The sequence below is a fragment of the Carya illinoinensis genome, chromosome 13 (genome assembly GCF_018687715.1).
Source record: "Carya illinoinensis cultivar Pawnee chromosome 13, C.illinoinensisPawnee_v1, whole genome shotgun sequence".
Lineage (NCBI taxonomy): Eukaryota > Viridiplantae > Streptophyta > Magnoliopsida > Fagales > Juglandaceae > Carya > Carya illinoinensis.
Window position 1 is genome coordinate 12,403,056 of NC_056764.1, and position 20,109 is coordinate 12,423,164.

Consider the following 20,109-nt stretch of genomic DNA (forward strand, 5'->3'; position numbering starts at 1 on the left):
ACACTTCTATTTCATCTTCTTTATAAAAATATCTTGGGAAATGTTTTTGATGCAATGTTTTCATATTTTGATTTGATTTTTAATTTTTATTTGGATTATATATATAAATAAATAAATTATTTAAATGATATGAAAAAAATAGATAAATTAATATATAATATAATGTAAAAATTAATAAGAAAAATAGAAAGAATAAATTTTAATGATAAATTTTAAAAAACAGGATAAAGAAACCGTTTGAGAATGGCTCTGCATGTTTTACTTTTCCACGCGGGCCCCAACCAAACCGTAGCCTCCGTCCATGTAGTGGGGGTTGGTGGGGCTCGATGATTGGATCTAGGAAGGGTCTCATTAGTCATTCTGATATAGAAAAGAGTTTTACTAGGTATAAATACAATTACGTATTAATTTGTATATCAATATTGATTTATTCTTATTTAAAATTTAAATTAATATTATTTTTAATAAAATTTACTTTTTAACTAATCACATCATATTAGTGCATAAATTAGTGCATAATTATACGTGCAACTTTATTTTTCCTTTACAAAAACCTCAAAAACAAAATTGATTTGACCAACCTTTACATATGTTTTATCTTTAAATCTCCCCGTGATTTACTTTATACGAAGATGACATATATAAAGAGAAAGAGTTGGTTGTGAAATTGTACTAATCTTGGGGTTTTTTGAATTCAATTTTGCTGCATATAATCGTCAACTATAGTCGTCGTGCAGTAGGCATCAAATTACTGACATGCACCTGTGAATAATTAAAAAAAATAAAAAAGAAGAAATAAAAAATACATTTCAGATTCTATTCCTACTTCTCATCTTCTTTTTAGACTTTTTTATTAGTATGTAAAGCTTCTCTCTCTTTACCTTCCATTGTTATCAGAGAAAATTTTTGAGCTTTGTATGTAATACAACGAAAGCAAATTGGGGCAAGACTTTTAAGTGGGTCTAAGCTCGAGAGTGATTCAATTTGTGTGGGTGATTTTTTCATTTTCGTGGGTTGATTCTCAGTAACCCGTGCTTCTCGTCTTTGGCAAGCTACAATATTTGGAGATTTAAGTAAAAAAAAAAAAAAAGAATTACCTAGCTTTGTCGACAAGATTCATAGACATAGACATGAGGATAGTTTGGTTATTTAAGTAAAAAGTTGTCTCTGTATAGTGTCACAACTTGAAAATTTAAAGGGTTTACAAGGTGATTTGGTAAATTTGAAGGGACACGAGGCTATCAGCCTATCACCGCACATTGCAGTTCGTTGAAAATAAAAAAGGGCTTTGCTACATACAGTCGGGAAATGCAGTCGGCGTGCAGTCGGCTGTACGGAATGAATAAAAAAAAATTACAAAAAAATTATTTTATATTCAGGGAGACCTACATAAATTATAAAAAGTTATAAAAATAATTTTTTTTTTCATATAGGTTCTGTATTAATTTTTTTTTTACAGCCGACTACACGCCGACTGTATTTCCTGACTAAAAAAAGTTGAAATGACGTGGTACAACGACTGGATGCCGTTTGCATCAGGCACTTACCTTTAGTATTTTACTTTTGAATTATAAATCATTTGCACAATTTCATAGTGGGAAATTTTTTTACCGTCTATTTAACATGAAAGGATAGAAAATATTTAAAACCCACCTGAAAACCTTAATTTCTTTTTTATTTAATATTAGATTTATTTTTCTTAAAGTGATTGTGCCATATTTTTATACATTAAGACTGCACAAAATAATTTTCACTAAGCTTTCAATCTGACGTGAACTCCATCCATCCTTTTTATAAGTGGGTGGATTTCTATGCCCACCATACGTTCTTTGTTTATCTCAACCACCACCAACTGTTTCGTCAGGAAGGGCGGCGATTCTCATGAGATGAGCAGCAATTCTTGAAAAGAAGGTGCTGCAATAGGTTGGAAGAAAATGAGATGGAGGGAGAAGGCAGGAGGAGTGCAGGAGAATGGGGGGAGATTTGAATAGAAGATAAAAGAAAAAAAAAATCATTTTTTGACCTTTTACGCGAAGAACAAAAATTCTATGTTAGCACAAGAGTGCGGTATAGAATATAAGATGAGGTTGTATATATTTAAGAGATGTTTAGATAATGAATTGATATGAGATAAAAATTAAAAGTTAAATAAAATATTATTAGAATATTATTTTTTATTATTAATTTTAATTTAAAAATTAAAAAAATTAAATTATTTATTATATTTTATATTACAGTTTGAGATGATTTGATATATTTTTCTTATGTAAACGATCCCTTACTTTTACTAGAAAATGTGTGTGTACTTTTTTTCAAAATTAGTAAATATAAAAAATTAATTTTTTAATAATATATAATACATATTTTAAAAAAATGTATGGAATATCTTTACAACTGTATGTAGCTGCTTTATATTTATTCCCCCATCCCCTCCCTATTTTTAATAACTAATTTTTTGGAGGAATAAGGAACAGACCAACGCCACCAGGCACCTCGCACCAGGAACTGTCACCGAAGAGCGTAACGAAACCGGATGCTATTATAGTATTCGGCAGGTTGCCCTTGTCAAGTCACTTAATTCCCAACGTATCCCCTGCCGGTCGATTCTGCTCATCCCACATGTATAACACATGTCAATATTTTTAAATAAATTGGCAACATCTTGATTTCTCGATAAGAAAACCAATAATCCAATCCCCACTTTTCCTGAGTGAAAAAAAAAACATGTATAACACAAGCTTTTCTTCTGTCACTCTCTCCAAGCCTCTTTAAAAATTATACTCACTATCCTCACATCATGTATAGTTTTTTAAGTTTTCTCTTATTAAATATATGGTATATGAATAAATAATAGAATAATTTAATTAGTTTATAAAGAATAAAAAAATAATTTTTTTTAAAAATAATTAAAAAATAAAAATAAGTATGGCATAGATATACCAGATATAAATAGCAAATCTCGCTTTCTTCTAAGTAACAAAATTAAATCCCAATGTAAATTTCCTAACATTCTTGTGTAAAGTGTAAAGTGTGCATTGACACAAAAAAAGTTTGTTAGGCTTGTCAGTGTGGTTACACTTAAAACAATGAGACACACAAAAGTTAGTGTTGAGAATTTTGATTTGATTACTACTACCACAATGAGATTTATTAAAAAAAAACTTATATGTGATATGTCATGTGATATATTAGATTTATTTTATAATAATATTAATTTTATAATATATTATATCATATTAATCTATATTAATTTATAAATTTATTTTTATGAAATTCCTCTATAGTTAAAACATTTATCTTTTAATTTTATTGGACATTTTACATAGTATTTAGTATTAGAGGACGATAATTGAGACATTGACTAGGCCTTATAGATAAGTTGTCATCCTTGAACAACTTAACTATAAATTTATCTCACCACAAGAAATAAAAAATAAATTTCTCTTCTAATCAAAGTAATAAAAAAATTTATATATGTATTAAGAATTTATAACTATTTTTAATTTGGATGTAATAGTTTTATTTAATAAGAGAGTGGTGGTGCAAATCTCACCTTCCTTGGGAGGAAAAATTACTTCTGATATTTTAATATGCTCTAATTATAATTTATAACTTGAATTAGTTTTTCAAACACAAAAATATGACTCTTTACCTTTCTTTTAAGGAAGGAATTATTAAATCCCATTGATTATGAGAGTAGGCCCAGGGTTGGGGAGTGGGTCACCCAGACCCGCCCCAGTGGTCGTCGGGTGGCAACCGGCTCGCCTCAAGTTGAATAAGCATTTTTAATTAAAAAAAATGATTTATCCACGACATTTTTTACAACATTTTACGTAATTACTTTTGAATTAAGGGTATTTTTGTATAATATTTTATAAAATAAAAATAAAAAATTTTACTCATCATCCTCACATCACATATCACTTGCAAATTTTTAATTTTTTTTTACTAAATATGTGATATAGAGATGATGAGTAAAATAATTTAATTAATTTATAAAAAATAAAAAAATATGATATATAATGTGCAGAAATGATAAATCTATAAAATTTTTCTGCCGAGAACCTAATGGTGGCATATGATCCGAATTTATTCAAAACCCTTTTAAAAAAAATTCTAATAAATAAATAAATTTTATTAGATATAAGTAAGTTTATGTACTGATTTATACATTGATAATTTTTTTATTTAAAAATATATAAAAAAGTTTGAGAGAAAAAATATTTCTTATTTCATATAAATTATTTTAATTTTTAATTCATATCGTTTTATTAAATAAGTGCTTTAGATATCAATATCAATATAGAAATTAATGCACAAATTCTGTTTGCAAAAATTATTTTCCTAAATTATAACGGCCCTTACTCGTTAGCGTTGATTGGGTGGGGGCAGTTCGGGCAGGGAGTGCTCCACAGCTGTCAGTGTTTGGGCAGGTACCGACGTGTACGGCTATTACCCGCCCAACCTAGGAATCCTAATCCATTTATTTATTTATATATATATACTCACGTTCTTTTTAATGACTTGTGTTGTCGTTGTTGTTGGCTTTTATTTATTTATTTTTTAAAAAATGGTCTAATTATTTTAAGCCCTAAAATTCGTGGTGTTGTCATGGCTTACGTGTTTGGCCATGTTGTTAGCTTTAAACAAAGGGTTATTAAAATCCAACTTTATAGACTTCTCGGGTCTCCACATACTTTATTTCTAATTATTTTAATGGTATATGTAACACTCATATTTTAATTGTTTTTTATTATATTAATTATTTATTGACGATTGACCATTTTCTTAAAATCGTTAATTCAAAGATCATAAAAAATATTATATCATTCACTATATTGAGATAAACGTGTAATATATAGAATCTTATTTTAAAGAAAAAGAAAGTAATTTATGTAAATTTAAAATATACAAATCTCGTACAATTTTTTTTAAAAATAAATTTAAAATATACATGAAAAAAATAACTTTTTATAGCGGACTATACTTTTTTAAAATAGCATAAGTTAACAATCATTTATTCAGCCTTATAAAAAATAGAGCATAGAACTATTGAAGCGAGTTTTTTCATTTTAATCCACGACAATATATCTCATGTTTTTTCATTGAAGCGAGCATAATATATCTCATGTTTTTTTTTTTTTTTTGTTTTAAAAAAAAACTTACCTAACTTAAAACTACATATATTATTAACCTAAATGTATTAGGAAGACGTTACACACTAAGTTTTGATAAATATATATATATATATATATATAATTATTTTATTTTTGATAAATAAGAAGACGTAGTAAAAGTTTTTAGAAGGATTCCTGAAAAATGATTTGGTAGTTATAGTCTTATAGACGGTTCCCGTCTATGAGACCGAGGGTCAGCCATTAAAGAAAGAAAAAAAAAGTCTCTACTTGACAATATGAACAACCGGGTACCGATCCAACCAGTCGCCACTATGAGTGAGAAAATGTTTATATATTCCCTCCCTCTTAAAATGGGTCTGAAATGTTCCTTCACACGTCCCATCTCCTTCTTCCCCCTCGCTCTCTCTGCCATTGAATCAGATAGTCGGCGGTGAATTTGCTCCGGCGCCCAACGCATCGACGATTTCGTATCAAATGCAACTTGCTAAAGCTTAACGTGCTCTTCATCTAAAAGACGCAGTCAAAGCTAGACCATCTTCTTCTCCTCGCTAGCTTCTCCGGCAACTCTTTCCGGTGGCCCTACTGAGAGAAAACGGGCTTCTAATCACCTTTCATACCCATTGAAAAACGTCTTGTTAGCTTTCTCTCTATCTCTGTCTAAACTCTCGCTTGTAAAATCTCTCCTAACTCGTGTTCTCTCTCTTCCTTCGAATTCTGAGCTCCGATCGTGTTGTTACAAGACCTTGGTAGTTCCTGATCCCAACGATCTCTACGGTTGGATTCTTTGCATTGAAGAGTCCATCAATCGGTGTTTAATGGTTATAGGTAGCCATTCCTAAAGCTAATAAGTGGTTGCTATTTTTTTTTTTTTTTTTTATAGCTAAAATCAGAGTTGAAATCTCGAAGACGAAGTGCACGATGTTAGATCTTAATCTGAATGTGGTCTTGGCCGATTCGACAGCGGGTGAAGGCTCGGTAAATTTCCTCGAGAAGCTCACAGAAGGTTCTTCCGGGAACCAACTGGACGAATCGGGGACCTCAAACTCTTCCATCGTCAATGCCGACGTGTGCGAAGACGACTCGTGCTCCACACGCGCCACCGGGGACCTGTTCACCTTCAACTTCGACATATTAAAAGTCGGAGGCGAGAAAGACTTCGTCACCAAGGAGCTCTTCCCTGTAAGCGGAGGAGCGAACGGGGATTTTCCGAATTGGCAGGGTCAACCTTCGTCCTCTTCTTCTCCAGCAAAGAAGAAGCGGATCGACCTCTCGTTCGATCAGGTTGGTGGGTTCGGTGAGGGGAGAGTGGTTCAGCAACAGCAAAAACAGCAGGTGAAGAAGAGTAGGAGAGGACCGAGGTCTCGGAGCTCGCAGTACAGAGGAGTCACGTTCTATAGGAGGACTGGGAGATGGGAATCCCATATTTGGTCTGTTAATCTTCTCATCTAGTTCAAATACTATTTTACGTACTCTTTTAAGTTTAATTTGGGTGTGTTTTTTGCTTTAGTTGAGTAGTTTAAATCTGAATGAATTCTGACACATTTGTTCGCTTAGTTCAGTCTGATTTTTATTTATTAGTTTGTGGTGCTCTGCGTGTCTGTATTTTAGTTGGAATGATCTTTATCTCTCTGTATGCGTGATTCGGTTCGGAATTGTTATTTGATTAAATTGTAGTAGTGCTGGGCTGAATTTTTATCTAATTCCTTTTGTTGATTACTTTTTCTTTCGTTGTAGGGACTGTGGGAAGCAAGTGTATTTGGGTATGGATTTGATGGTTTTGTTTGACTGATTTGAGTTATACTACTGGGGGAAGTATTTGTTATAACTTTCTATTTTTGGAAATTTTGTTGTTGGATTTTTGTAGGTGGATTCGACACTGCTCATGCTGCAGCTAGGTAAAGTTGTCATATATGGGAACTCTGTTGTTTCTTATTTTAGATTTAAATTTGAGGCTGTCTTTTTATTTAAATGGTTTTCTGAAATTGGAGTTCATGAACTCAGGGCCTATGATCGTGCTGCTATTAAGTTTAGGGGAGTTGATGCCGACATCAATTTTAATCTCAGCGATTATGAGGATGATTTGAAACAGGTTAGATTTACTTCTTGACAAGTATCTTAAGCAGGTTAGATAATGCGTGTGTTGCCGACCAACCTGAATCAATATGTTTCAAATGATAAATTTGTAAGCTGGGTATGATTTATTTATTTTGTTAAAAACGGACAGATGAAGAATCTGACCAAGGAGGAATTTGTGCACATACTAAGGCGGCAGAGCACCGGGTTCTCAAGGGGGAGCTCAAAATATCGAGGAGTGACACTACACAAATGTGGCCGATGGGAAGCTCGAATGGGGCAGTTCCTAGGGAAAAAGTGAGGAAACATTTATGGAATTTGAATTTCAGCTTATTGCCTGCTTAAGAGTAGAGATATAGCAGTTTTAAGTGGTCGGTTTGAACTGAGAATTGGTTTCAGTTAAATTCTCAGTTGGGTTATCTTTTTCTTTCCCCTTGTTTGGAAAAACAAATCTAAGACGATGACCATTTCAAAGAAATAATTAGGTGTGGTGTTTTCATCATAGAGATTACGATGCTTGCATGCAGGTATATATATCTTGGGCTGTTCGACAGCGAAGTAGAGGCTGCAAGGTCCTAATGATCATGAATTACACTACCTGCACTGAATTTATTACCCTGAATTATCAAGCACATTAGCTTCTACTCCAACACGTGTCTACCTTTTGATTTTATGGAAATCAGGGCTTATGACAAGGCAGCTATCAAATGTAATGGAAGAGAGGCAGTCACCAACTTTGAACCGAGTACTTATGAAGGGGATATGATATCTGAGGGCAGTAATGAAGGTATTATTTATAACTGTAGCTATTCTTATATTTACTTAACGTTTATCCATGCCTATGTATCTATGTATATAATTTCCTGAGGAACTAACTGGCATAATCATCTGGACCTGAAGATGTGTTGTTGATTTGTGTTTGGACGTGTATCGGTGTAGGTGGCAACCACAATCTTGATCTGAATTTGGGGATATCTCCACCTTCACCTGGTAACGGTTCAAAGGAGAATGAAGGTCGTCTTAAGTACCACTGCGGCAATTATAACACTCACACTCAAATGACTTCAAAGGTAAAATTTAAACTTATTTTTAATTTCCTTTTGGGTTTCTTGTATGCACAAGAAACCAAAATTTGATGATATACTTGAGGATTTGAAGTTAGGTTCAAATACTAAATCCTGTTACCCTAGTTGTAGTAAATATGGTTGGCCCATTTTAAGTTTTTCCTCATGCATGCTGGATGGTAATTGGTTGTTCTTTTGCAGATGGAGAACCATGTGCATGCAACATTAACTGGTCCACATTTCAAAGGTCTACTAATGACATCAGAGCGTTCACCCTCATGGAATGGTCTATATCCTCGCTTCATTCCTAATGAGGTGAATTTTTCCCTTTGTTTCCTAGTTTTCTAGTTTCATAATTTGGAACCAATTGCCTATTAGACAAAGTATGTCATTTCTTTTGAGTATTTTGTGGCACCAACCAAAATTTGCTTGACGTGGTAAACTAAACTCATACCTTTCATTGAATTTTAAATATAAAGTTCAATAATATTATGTTGACTCTATGCAAGGACAGATCTAGGAGATGTTTATAGGAAGAGGGTGCCAAATGTATTTAGATTATATTACTAATGGAGTTATATACATTATGTAGAAGGTTTTTTTGTCTTGTGTGTGGTTGGGGAGGAGGTTGTCAAAGATTTTTCCTTTTTGGGACTTGGTTCTATCATTTATTATTTTTTGAAATAAGATACTACAAGGGGGTCTTGCACACTTGGTGCCCCTTCAATCTATCCGTGTTTTTTTATTGGCACCAACTGCCTAGAGGAAAGTTCTAACTAATCCCGAGGGCACATATGCTCCAAGTAAGGAGTTTCCAGTAAGTGTACCTTGGCTAATTCAAAGGAAAATCTTCCTAGTCTGATGACGCCTAGAAAATATTCGAACCTTAAACTTTGAGGAAGCATATCACCAAGACTAAGGCTCTAACCACTTGAGCCAACCACTAGAGGATTCAAACTATCCATGTTTTAACTTGAGAAATGCTTTTAGCCTCATAGAGATGTCACAAAAATAAACTCATAAACTGACGTGGCTTGATATGATACGTTAGATTGTAAAATTATTTTTATTATAAAGTAGATCAACGTATTACATGAAGTCACATCAGTTTGTGAGTTTAGTTTTGTAAAATCTCTTTGTGGTTATAATAGTTATCTTGACTTTTTGTGAATGCGAATTCAATCCTTGGTGATTGAAATTATGGGGTGGTTGTTGTGACAATAGGTTGTCTTTTTCCAATGTATAAATGTGTAGTAGTTAATGACTCAATGCCCTGAACTCTTTTATCCAGCCATGGGGAGGAAGTGATCTCCCATTCATTTGCATATTGGATACTAGTTGCATATAAACAACAGCTGATTAAAATATTGATTGTGCACATCGTAGATTCTCTACCTGATGAGAAAAACTCATTTGTGGTTGTATTATCATTGGCAGGCAAGAGCAACCGACAAGAGAACTGCATTAGGTTCTCCATATGGACTCCCCAATTGGGAATGGCAAATGCATGGCCAAGTCAGTGCTACCCCAGTGCCATTGTTCTCTACTGCAGCATCATCAGGATTCTCATTTTTGGCCAACCCTCCCTCCGCTGCTATTCTTCCATCAAAAACTTCCAATACAATGGCTCAAAATCTCTGCTTTACTCCGTCAGCCATAGCTGCTGCCAACACCACTCAATTTTTTTACCAGATGAAACCACCACAGGCACCACCGTAGCCTGTTTCCTTCCATCTCAATAGGAAAACCAAACAGTTGTGGTCTTCAAAATTCTTTGTATATAAATGCTTTTGTGACAATTGACAAATGCAAAGAATAGACTGTTCCCGGCATCTGGGATAAACCAATACGACATTATGTTGCTCATATTTGAATCAAGAAATCATAATTCCCATTACCATTACATATGACATATTTTAGAGATGGTACAAAATGATCTACAATTTGGAGGAAGGAACCGATTGAGACAAGGTGTGCAGTTACTGCTTCTGAATGAGTTCCAGTCTTTTGCAAATGACACAGAAGTTTTATGACTATTCCAAAGAGTCTTGCTAGTTGTTAGGGACATTGGGGACGTATGCACGAACCCTCATATGAATAGTACACAGGCCGTTGTATGAACGGTAAAATCACTGTTCATACGAGGGATCCATGATCCCGTGTCCAAAAGCATTTTTTCTCTTCGAAATTTGAAGTACTCCTCTCTCAGGCATGAAAATTGTGTTTAGATTAAGCAAGTTTTACTAATTGGATGGAATTTTTGAAACCAAACATTGGCGCTAGTTTACAACTTTAGGACTGGTAATTCATGTCGCATTAAGTTCAAGTTGTGTCAAGTAAGGTTTGAATCATAAATAAGTTAACCTTCATCTGACTGATATAATAAATAGGGCTAGACTTCTCAATCACAAGTCGTCGATTCTTAGGCCGTATTTGGTTGTTGAACTAAACTCAAATTATCTTAAACTAATTATTGATGAGAACTAATACTTTTTTTAACTTTTTATAAAAAGTTAAATTCATTTCAACTTACTTCATATATTTTAAGCTAAAAAGTAAAACCTATCTCAACTTAAAAATTTAATTCATCTCAATATCCAAACATAGTTCTATTGGATTAACATATTGCAACAAAAGCTATAGTGATAAACATCACACAATGAGTTTGAGTCGTATCCAATAGAGTTTGGATTGTATGTAAGTTTTAACTTTTTAATCTTAGTTCGACTCATTTAACCAAATGAGCAAATAGATTAATTTGATGTTGTATTCGTATCACATTTGAGAGTCATGTCAAAATTCTTCAATCTTAATAACTTTGGATTGATCAATATTAGGGGTGGCCCGCCCTACTGGTTGGCTTTCGCTTGGGCAGCCAAGAACCCTCGAGGTCTAGGTTGGGCCTAAGCCTCATCTATCTACATCAAATCCCCCCAGCCCTTCCCTTCCTCGTGGCCTTCTCTCTCTCTCTCTCTCTCTCTCTCTCTCTCTCTTGTTGGTTTTTGTTCTTTGTGGTTCACTGGTTTGATCTCTTTGGTTTTTGTTTTGTTGGTGGTTGATTATGATCTAGTTAGTTGTTTTTTGTTTGTGGGTGGGAGTGGATGGACGGCCATGGGGCTAATTTGCCTTTGGCATCCAGATGGGAGCACTCGTCTATGGAGGCGGTGACAACATTCAGGAGCACAAATTCTACCCGACCCATGCGGAGCGAGATCCGTCCGGGGGGGGGGTGTGGGTATTAACCCTAATCAATATTGTGTTAATTATTTGATTAATATAGAATGTGATTATTTAACCAACCCCACCATGGGAGTTTGAATAATATTTCTCATAAACTTAATATCTTATCATAACAACACAATCTAATTATATTGACTTAGAATCGGAAGGCAATTAATACCTTGCCCTATGATATTAAGGCCCCTTTTGAATAGTACAAATGATTCATCTTATTATTATAAAATTTTTAAATTTTTACACAAAATATAATAAATATTTTACATTTTCAAATTTTAAAACAATAAAAATATTTACATATAATATTTTATTAATATTTTATTTTATTTTTAACTTTTATTTAAAATTATCTCATCTTCTCACTATTCAAATGGTAACTTCAGAAAAAGCATTTATTTCGTTCTATTTTTCTTTATCGAGCAAATGAGGAATACCAATTTTTTTTTAACATAAAAAAAAAAAGGAGCACAAAGGAGAAGAAACTTTTGATTCTCTCACATATCTCTGCCGATAAATGGGTACAGATTACAGAAAGCTTTAAAAAAAATAAATAAATAGAAAAATTTTATTTGTAATCTTTAAATAAAGATTGTATGTACAGATTTTTTATTAAAAAAAAAAAATATTATTTTAAGGGAGATATTTTAATAATTTTAAAAAATTTTAAATATAAAATTATTTATATATGTATTTAAAAACTGTAAGTAATATTGCTCAAATAAATAAGCGGATACAGAAAGAGGCATGCAGCCATGTCCGACATGAGCCATTCAGCACTATTCAATTGAAGGGTGGGTCTACAGTCTACACTTAACCCTTGGCTTCCGTTAGGATAAAATAATTTTTTTTTTACATTAATTTTTAATACTTTTAAATATTTTTATAAAAGAATTTATAATATTATTAAATAATATTTTCTTAATAATTAAAAAAATATTAAGAAACAATTAGAGTGAGAGTTTCAAGCGGATCCCCAAAGGAATTCCTAACCTTTTCCATTCTTTATTGATTTGAGTACTGCTACGGGAAAGTCCCTTATAGTGCACGAATCTTACTAATAGTGGCTAGGTGGATAAGTAAAGCAAAAATAGTTTTGTTATGTATAAATAAAACTGAATATTAATTTATGTATTAATATTGATTTTTTTATATTTAAAATTTAAATTAGTATTATTTTTAATAAAATTTATATTTTAATCAATCATATTAGATTAATGTATATATTAGTGCATAATTATATTTATAACTAAATTTTTTCAAAAAAGAGTAAAATACAAAGACAGAGTAAAACGGTAGCTTCTTTACGATTTTTTTCATTTCTCACTCCTGTACGGCTCTTTCATCCTTCTGCCGTGTTCACGAAAACAAATAAAAATAAGAAAATTAATATTTATAATTATGAGTATATAAATGTAGTGTAATATTTAAAAAATAAAAAATAAAAACATAACTTATATGAAAAAACTTAATTTTTTAGTAATAAATTTTATTTTTTTTTAAATAATTATATAATATTTACACACTTTACAACTATATGTGACATTATTTTAAAAATAAAAACTTCTCCTGCACTAGCGTGTGTAAGTAATTTGTAAACATATATATATTTTATAATTTGAGATTACCTTTTTTTATAATTGTTTGGATAGTAAGATGAGATGAAATTATTTTAGAAGAAAGTTAAAAGTTGAATAAAATATTATTAGAATATTATTTTTAAATATTATTATTATTTTATTGTTTTAGAATTTGAAAAAATTAAATTTTTTATTATATTTTATATAGAAATTTAAGAAATTATAATAATAAGATGAGATATATTAAGAGTATTTTTCAATCCAAAGAGTCTATATATATATATAATATATATTTGTATGTGTACATAGTAATTTTTAACTAAAGTGATAGCATTCATTTTATGTTTATTTGGATGTGTATACTTTAGACATTCTACAGTTTAAAAAATTTGAGAAGAAATGTAGATTAGGTACTATTTGGCTACATAAAATTCTTATCTTAAATATAAAATTTTTATCTTATTATTATAATTTTTTTAAATTTTCATATAAAATATAATAAATAATTTAACATTTTCTTTATTTTTTTAAATTTTAAAATAATAATAATATTAAAATATAATATTTTAATATTTAATTTTAAAATTTAAAATTCTTATATAAAAATTCTTAGTCATCAATAAGAACCAATTCATGGCCAAAGATTTGCAGAACACCCACAAAAAACATGCCAGATGTGGGTGTAGCAGCCATGGCCGAGAAGGATCTGATGCTCATAGGTGAGAAATCTGACTGTTGCTCTTGGGTGGGGATGGTCAAAACACACACCCAAGATGGTCTGAAAACACGCGAGATTGTGTCTTAAAAGGAGGGTAAATTAGACGTGTGCTATTTCGTGTTTTAAAAGTCTCGTTGTAGCATTTTTCTTATTGAATAGTATCATAGTACGTACTTTTCCCATGAAATAACTACGGACACGCTCTGGTCTCCAATCTCATGATTGAGAGGGATCCTCAAGAAGATCTCACAATATTATTGGATCTGGTTAGTTGGCTTTTCGAACACGTGGTGGTCCCCCGGCCAACTTGGACCCCATGCATTTTCGTTTTCTTTGTCTGTTTCTGGGTTAGCTTTGGCTCTAGCTGCTTCCTAAGGTTATCTCTCTGTCTCTCTGTCTCTCTCAAAGGGCATCCGAATCCCAACATATTAATATATAAATATATATACACACACATGAATGCTTTTGATCTTGAGCTGCATATATAGAGTGATAATAGAGTACTCATGGGCAGTTCATCTTAAGGAAGGAGACCAAAAGCTGATTCCCAATAGAAGAAAGATAAGGATAACATGAAAATACTGTTTAGGAACAGTAAGGCAATTAAGCCGGCCACCTGTCATATTGCATACACATCTTCTTATGTTACACCTCAACCCTGGCCTACTGATATTTTCATCCACATGATAATTATTTAAATAAGGTGCTCAATATTAATTCTCACATAAATTATTATATATATGATGGTCTTAGATACTACTTTGGGATATTAGAGCGTGTCAAAGAAAGCCACAAACTCCTTTTCTAGTTAATTTTCTCCAATCTGAGGACCACCCTACAATAATTTATTACCTTGTTAATTTGATTCTTCTAATTCTCAGAAACTCTATATATATATTTGGTTAATTTCAAAATCCATAAAATCTTATAGTTTGATGACATTATTAAAACGAAAGACGCATAAACGTACACTTGAATGCCAAGATAGAAAAAGAAGAAGAAGATGACTATATATATAGTGGTAGTTTAGAATTCTAGTACTGGAATAAACTAGAATTAATGTTGCACCAACTGGCACCAGCTCTTGCTAATTTGCGTTATTCTTGTAATTGGTATTTGTTTCAAGTTTTCACTAATTTTAGCAACACTAGTAATTTTCAAGTTATATCTATTTTGTAAATGTTTAGCAATTTTCTTCGAAGAATACTAATTATTTTTTATTATTTTATAATGTAATATTAAATTATTGGAAAATATTAATTATTATATTTTATTTGTAAACTTATCATTCAATGTTATATTAAAAAATATTAAGATAATAATAATAAAAAAGATGATAAATAACTGAGTTTTTAAAAAGTAGGATTTTTGTTTTAGCTTCTCTTTTTTACTATTTTTCTTTTATTTGAACAAATCGAAGGTCGCCGTTAACAAAAAAATTAACGGTGGTTCCACTGTACTGTACTCCATGGGGATTTAATTCGCATGAACCTTGTATCTGGCGGGCATGCCGCTGGGGCCTCCCGGGGAAGAGAGAGATGGTTGTTCTATAATATAAAATAAAATTCATAAAAATAAATAAATTCAAATTTGAGGATATGTTTATACTTTATACGGCCACAAAGGCTATGTAGGCTACTTTTTGTTTTTTTAATAAAAATAAATTCAAGAACCACATATTCTTTTGATCTCTCTCTCTCTCTCTCATCCTTTTCTCTTTTTAATTGATTCTTTCATTTACGTGAGCACACATGGGTGCGTGCTTGCAATTTCATGTTAGGTATGATGTAGGTATGGAATTCATTTTTATCAAGCAGCAACATATTGCTGATTGGAATCGGTATTGTTGTCTGTCTTTAAACTTCACGAGAATGTTTGATGTAAGATGATCCAGGCCCAATGATGAGGCTCAACTAACAGATGCGACATCAAAAACACTAGACTACCTCCAGAAGATAGACCAGTACAAATTTGGCAAGAAGAGATAAATATTTCTAGGATTTGGTTGAGAAATAGTAGGATTTAGACGAGAAGCGACAGATTTGGGCAAGATGTGGTATTTGCCGGACTTGGGCTAGAAGCGATAAATGTGGGCGAGGAACGACTTATTCCTTAGTTGGGCAAAGAGAAGCGGTATATATTATCATTTTACCCATAACTTTGGTTATAGGTGTCATCATTACGCATATGATCACAATCTAAAAAGCTTTCATCAGTGCGCAAGTGGGCCCTTTGTCAACCCTAAAATCAGTCGTTTTTCCTTCTTAATTGTCACGTTTAGTTAATTCTTTAATTTTTGGTTATTTTTATTTTATGGTAATGTTTATTTTTAATAACTATTTTATTATAAATTTTTAGGCTAGATTTTAATCATAGTTATCTTATTTTATATTTTATTGTTTTGCCTTAATTACAATTATGAGATTTTTCGTTAGCTATTTAAGCCCGACTTGTGGGCTTTAGAAGGATATTCGATTTATTTTATAGTAAAACCCTAATATCAGAGTTGATCTCTATTGGCGATTTTTCTTAATCTCAATCTTTAACTTTCGTTGTTTAACTAGCCATCATTCTTAATCTCAATCTTTAACTTTCGTTGTTTAACTAGCCGTCAGAATAATCTCCTATTCTGCCATGACATCAAAGTTGAAAAGCTGCTTAAGTAGAAAAATGCAGTACAATAATTTTCTTTTACCCAAAAAAAAAAAAATTCAATACATAAGAATAAGTTTTACTTTATTATTTTATGTGCAATTTATACTCATGTTCTAACTAAATTTTTGAACTTTGTTCCGGTGACCATTCTGGTTAAAGTACTGAAACAAAATATTTCGATACCAGTATTGTTAATGCATAAAAATGGCATAATAGGTCAGAAGAAGAGAAGATTCATTCCCAGCCCGCTGAGGTTGTTCGGGCCTCGATCGGTGTAGAGTGGAGCCCCGGCGGCGGGTTGGTGCGGCTGTACGACGTCAGTGTGTACATACATGGCAGTGAGCAATAAATAAATATGGAGAAAATAAAGAGACAATGACACCCATATTTACGTGATTTGGCGTAAAGCTTATGTCCACAGAGGTTTTGTGGAGAGAAGAATCTACTATAATATGTTTATTTATAATCTCTCATGATCTCTCTTCCTTTTTTTTATAATTGAGATCTCCTTGCTCATCTCCTTGGCGAGAGGTTCAAGAAGCTGAAGCAGTTGAAGTCCCCTGGAAGTGGTCTGGTCCTCTGGAAGTGGTTTGGTCCCCTGGAACTAGTCTGGTCTCTTTGCTTTATCCTCTGTCCCTTGCCTACCTTATGTTCCATTTTCTCTTCTTTACGTCTCATCTCCACTTTTCTTCTTGACACCATTTCCTTCCTTAGTCTTTGTTCCCTCCCTCTCCCTTTTTTTTTTTTTGCCTCCCTTTGTCTTCTAGTGGAGACCCTTTGATGGGTTTGGGCTTGGGAGATTTTATCCCCTCCAATTGCCTATAATTTTTAAGGGCAATTTGTTCCAAAAATGACATTGAAAATCTTTTAGATAAAATATACAATGAAAATGCAAACATTTGTAACAAAATAAATTTTTGAAGTGGATCCCTTGCTTTTCACTTGTGTTAGTCAATAAATATTTCTAAGCGCGAAACTAAGCAAGAGATAGGCTCGACCACGTAAGGTGAGAAAGCAGAGCTCAGCTATGGCGGGAGATGGGCTCGATCGGGTAAGATAAGAGTGGGGAGATCGGCTTCAATAAGAGATGTGCTTGACCACGTAAGATGCAAGTGTGGAGCTTGACTTCTATGGGAGATGAGCAGGAGGCTGGCTTGATCACGTAAAGTGTGAGTGCGAAGCAAGGCTTTGGCAGGAGATGTGCTCGATCGGGTAAGGTGTGAGTGCATAGCTCGATCACATAAGGTCCAAACACAGAGCTCGTCTTGGCGAGATAAGGGAGGCTGACTTGACCACGTAAGGTGTGAGAGCGGAACTAAACTTTTGTAGGAGATGTACTTGACTGTGTAAGGTGCGAGCGCATAGCTTAGTTTTTATATGCCTGAAGGTGGTCGGGAAATCAAGTGATTTGCTTCGCACTTTCAAATCATTTTGAAAGGTTAAAGGGGTATTGGTAAGCCTGAAGGGCATGACTAGGAATTCATAGTGCCCTTAGCAGGTCCTAAACGATGTTTTAGAAACATCTTTTGGTTTCATGCAAATTTGGTGGTAACTAGACCTCAAGTCCAATTTTGAAAATATCCCAGCACTGAATAATTCATCCATGAACTCATCCACAACTGGGATTGGGAATTTGTCATTCACCATGAACGGATTTAATCCCTTATAATCCACACATAATCTCTATGAGCCATCAACTTTCCTCACCAAAAAAACTGGTGAAGAGTAAGGACTTAGCTAGGTTAAATGACTCCCGAGTTTGGGAGTTCCCATACTATTTCTTCAATTTTAGTTTTATTTATTTATTTTTATTTTTTATAGTAAGGGTATCGGTATGGCCTTATAGTAAGGTATTGGCATGGTTTTTGGCTCGGTTTGGTGGTAACCCTTTGGGTTCTTGGAATATTTCCCTGTAGGCCTTAGAAGGGACTGAATTGTTGTTGTATGTCCACCTGTTATTTTCTGTCCATCTTCACCCTCTATAATATGTATAAACACCCACTCTTCTCCGGTTTACTCTCATGATTAAGGGACCCTTCCTCAATTAATTTTGCTGGAGTTAGCCCCTTTAATGTCACTGCAATTCACTTGGTAAGTGAATTGCATAGTCAAATCCTCAAAGTTCCAAAAGATTGAACCAAGCTTTTTGGGCCACTGAATTTCCAATACCATATCGCACCATGCTAGTACCAATACATAGGCATCCAAAGTAAACAAAATTCTTTGTATTTTCACCCTCACACCTCTTGGGGTAGGGCATCCCTATTAACAATAGCTGGATCCAATAAATTATAGGTAGATCCCGTGTCAATGAGGATTGTAACCCAAATAAATCCTATGGAGCCTTTGACCGTTTTAGGGCCATGAGACCCTATTAAGGGCATGTAAAGAAATTTCAGGGTTGGCCATAGTAATTAACATTCATCTCCTCCTTATCCCTCTTGGGTGAAACCACTGCCTCGTCTATTTCATTCTCATTTTCAATTAGGACCTCCTCCAATAGGTATAACTTAAGGTTTTGACATTTATGCCCCAGGTTTCATTTAGTGTCACAGTAATCATTTTTCCTCGTTTCCTTCATTTGGGCTCGGTTTATTTCTAGACTTGCAGGTTGGTTGATTTCTTTGGTGTGGGGATTCTCAATAAACCTGGTTTGGCTGAATATGAATTTGGGTGGTTTGTGTTTGGTTTGTGGTTTTTTTTATTAAGTTGAGATTCTCTTCTTGAATTTTTGCTAGGCTATAGGTTGTAGTTAATGTGGAGAGATTCTCATAGGGAGTCTAATCTCATCCCTTAATTCACTTAAGAAACAACTTAATTTGTAAGGGTCTAACAACCCCCTCAATCTATTGGATAAGGACTCAAACCGTGCCTTATATTATTCCACATATTCTCCTTATTGTCTTATAGTCTGTTTGGGGTTACAGTAGGGGTCTTAAAAAGTTTTTAAATAGTCTTAAAAGTTCTTTAATGAAAAAATTAGATTATTTGAGTATTACATATTAAAATAATTTTAATCTCAAATAAGATAAAAAGTACATTTGAAAAAAATCATTATTTTTTATGTTTTTCCTCAAACATGTTTTTTCAAATAATGTAAACGTAATTCAAATTTTAAAAAGACTGTCAATGGATGAAAATACCCATACAACTTAAGATAATTAAAATTTTCAAAATTTTAAGGATATAATTATAATCTTTGAAAATTTAAATAATTGTTATTTCTATCTCAAAAATCACTTTTTTTAATTTGTTTCCAAACAAATATAACATGTTTGAAAGTACTTTAAATATATGGTTACCAAACAGTATATAACTTTTTAATAGTAGAACTTATTACTTAAGTTATAAGCTATAAGCTCTAAAGTTATAAACTATATTTTTCACGACAATTCTAAACATGCACTTAGTCTAGTTAATGCCTCTATGGGATTATCATAGGCATTAGGGCCAAACCGAAGTAGTAGGGACTTAACTAGGGAGTCACAATCGGTTGGTTGACTCTTTCGAGTCTTGAAACTAAATGTCAGGGCTTGATCCTCAATATGAAAGGAAGCTAACCAGATTCGGTGTTGTGGTGAGGTATTGTGAAAATAGAAGAATTGTTTTACCTTGTATAACCAATCCATGGGGTCTTCTCCATGAAA

At 32.8% G+C, this 20,109-nt stretch overlaps 1 protein-coding gene across 5 annotated transcripts; it reads left to right on the forward strand.

Annotated features, from left to right (window-relative positions):
* The first annotated feature begins 5,488 nt into the window (after window positions 1-5,488).
* Window positions 5,489-10,178, forward strand: LOC122292679 (ethylene-responsive transcription factor RAP2-7). Of its 5 annotated transcripts, none has more exons than XM_043101147.1 (11): window positions 5,491-5,912; window positions 6,019-6,565; window positions 6,873-6,898; window positions 7,003-7,033; window positions 7,140-7,227; window positions 7,363-7,508; window positions 7,739-7,783; window positions 7,895-7,998; window positions 8,151-8,281; window positions 8,477-8,590; window positions 9,713-10,178. In XM_043101147.1, exons 2-11 carry the CDS (start codon window positions 6,057-6,059, stop codon window positions 9,992-9,994), a joined length of 1,476 nt encoding a protein of 491 aa, XP_042957081.1. In that variant the 5' UTR covers window positions 5,491-5,912; window positions 6,019-6,056; the 3' UTR covers window positions 9,995-10,178. The 5 variants fall into 5 exon arrangements, with proteins under 5 accessions (XP_042957085.1, XP_042957081.1, XP_042957082.1 ...); XM_043101148.1 differs by having other exon boundaries at window positions 5,491-5,884; XM_043101149.1 differs by lacking the exon at window positions 7,739-7,783 and having other exon boundaries at window positions 5,492-5,912.
* Window positions 10,179-20,109: the final 9,931 nt, after the last annotated feature.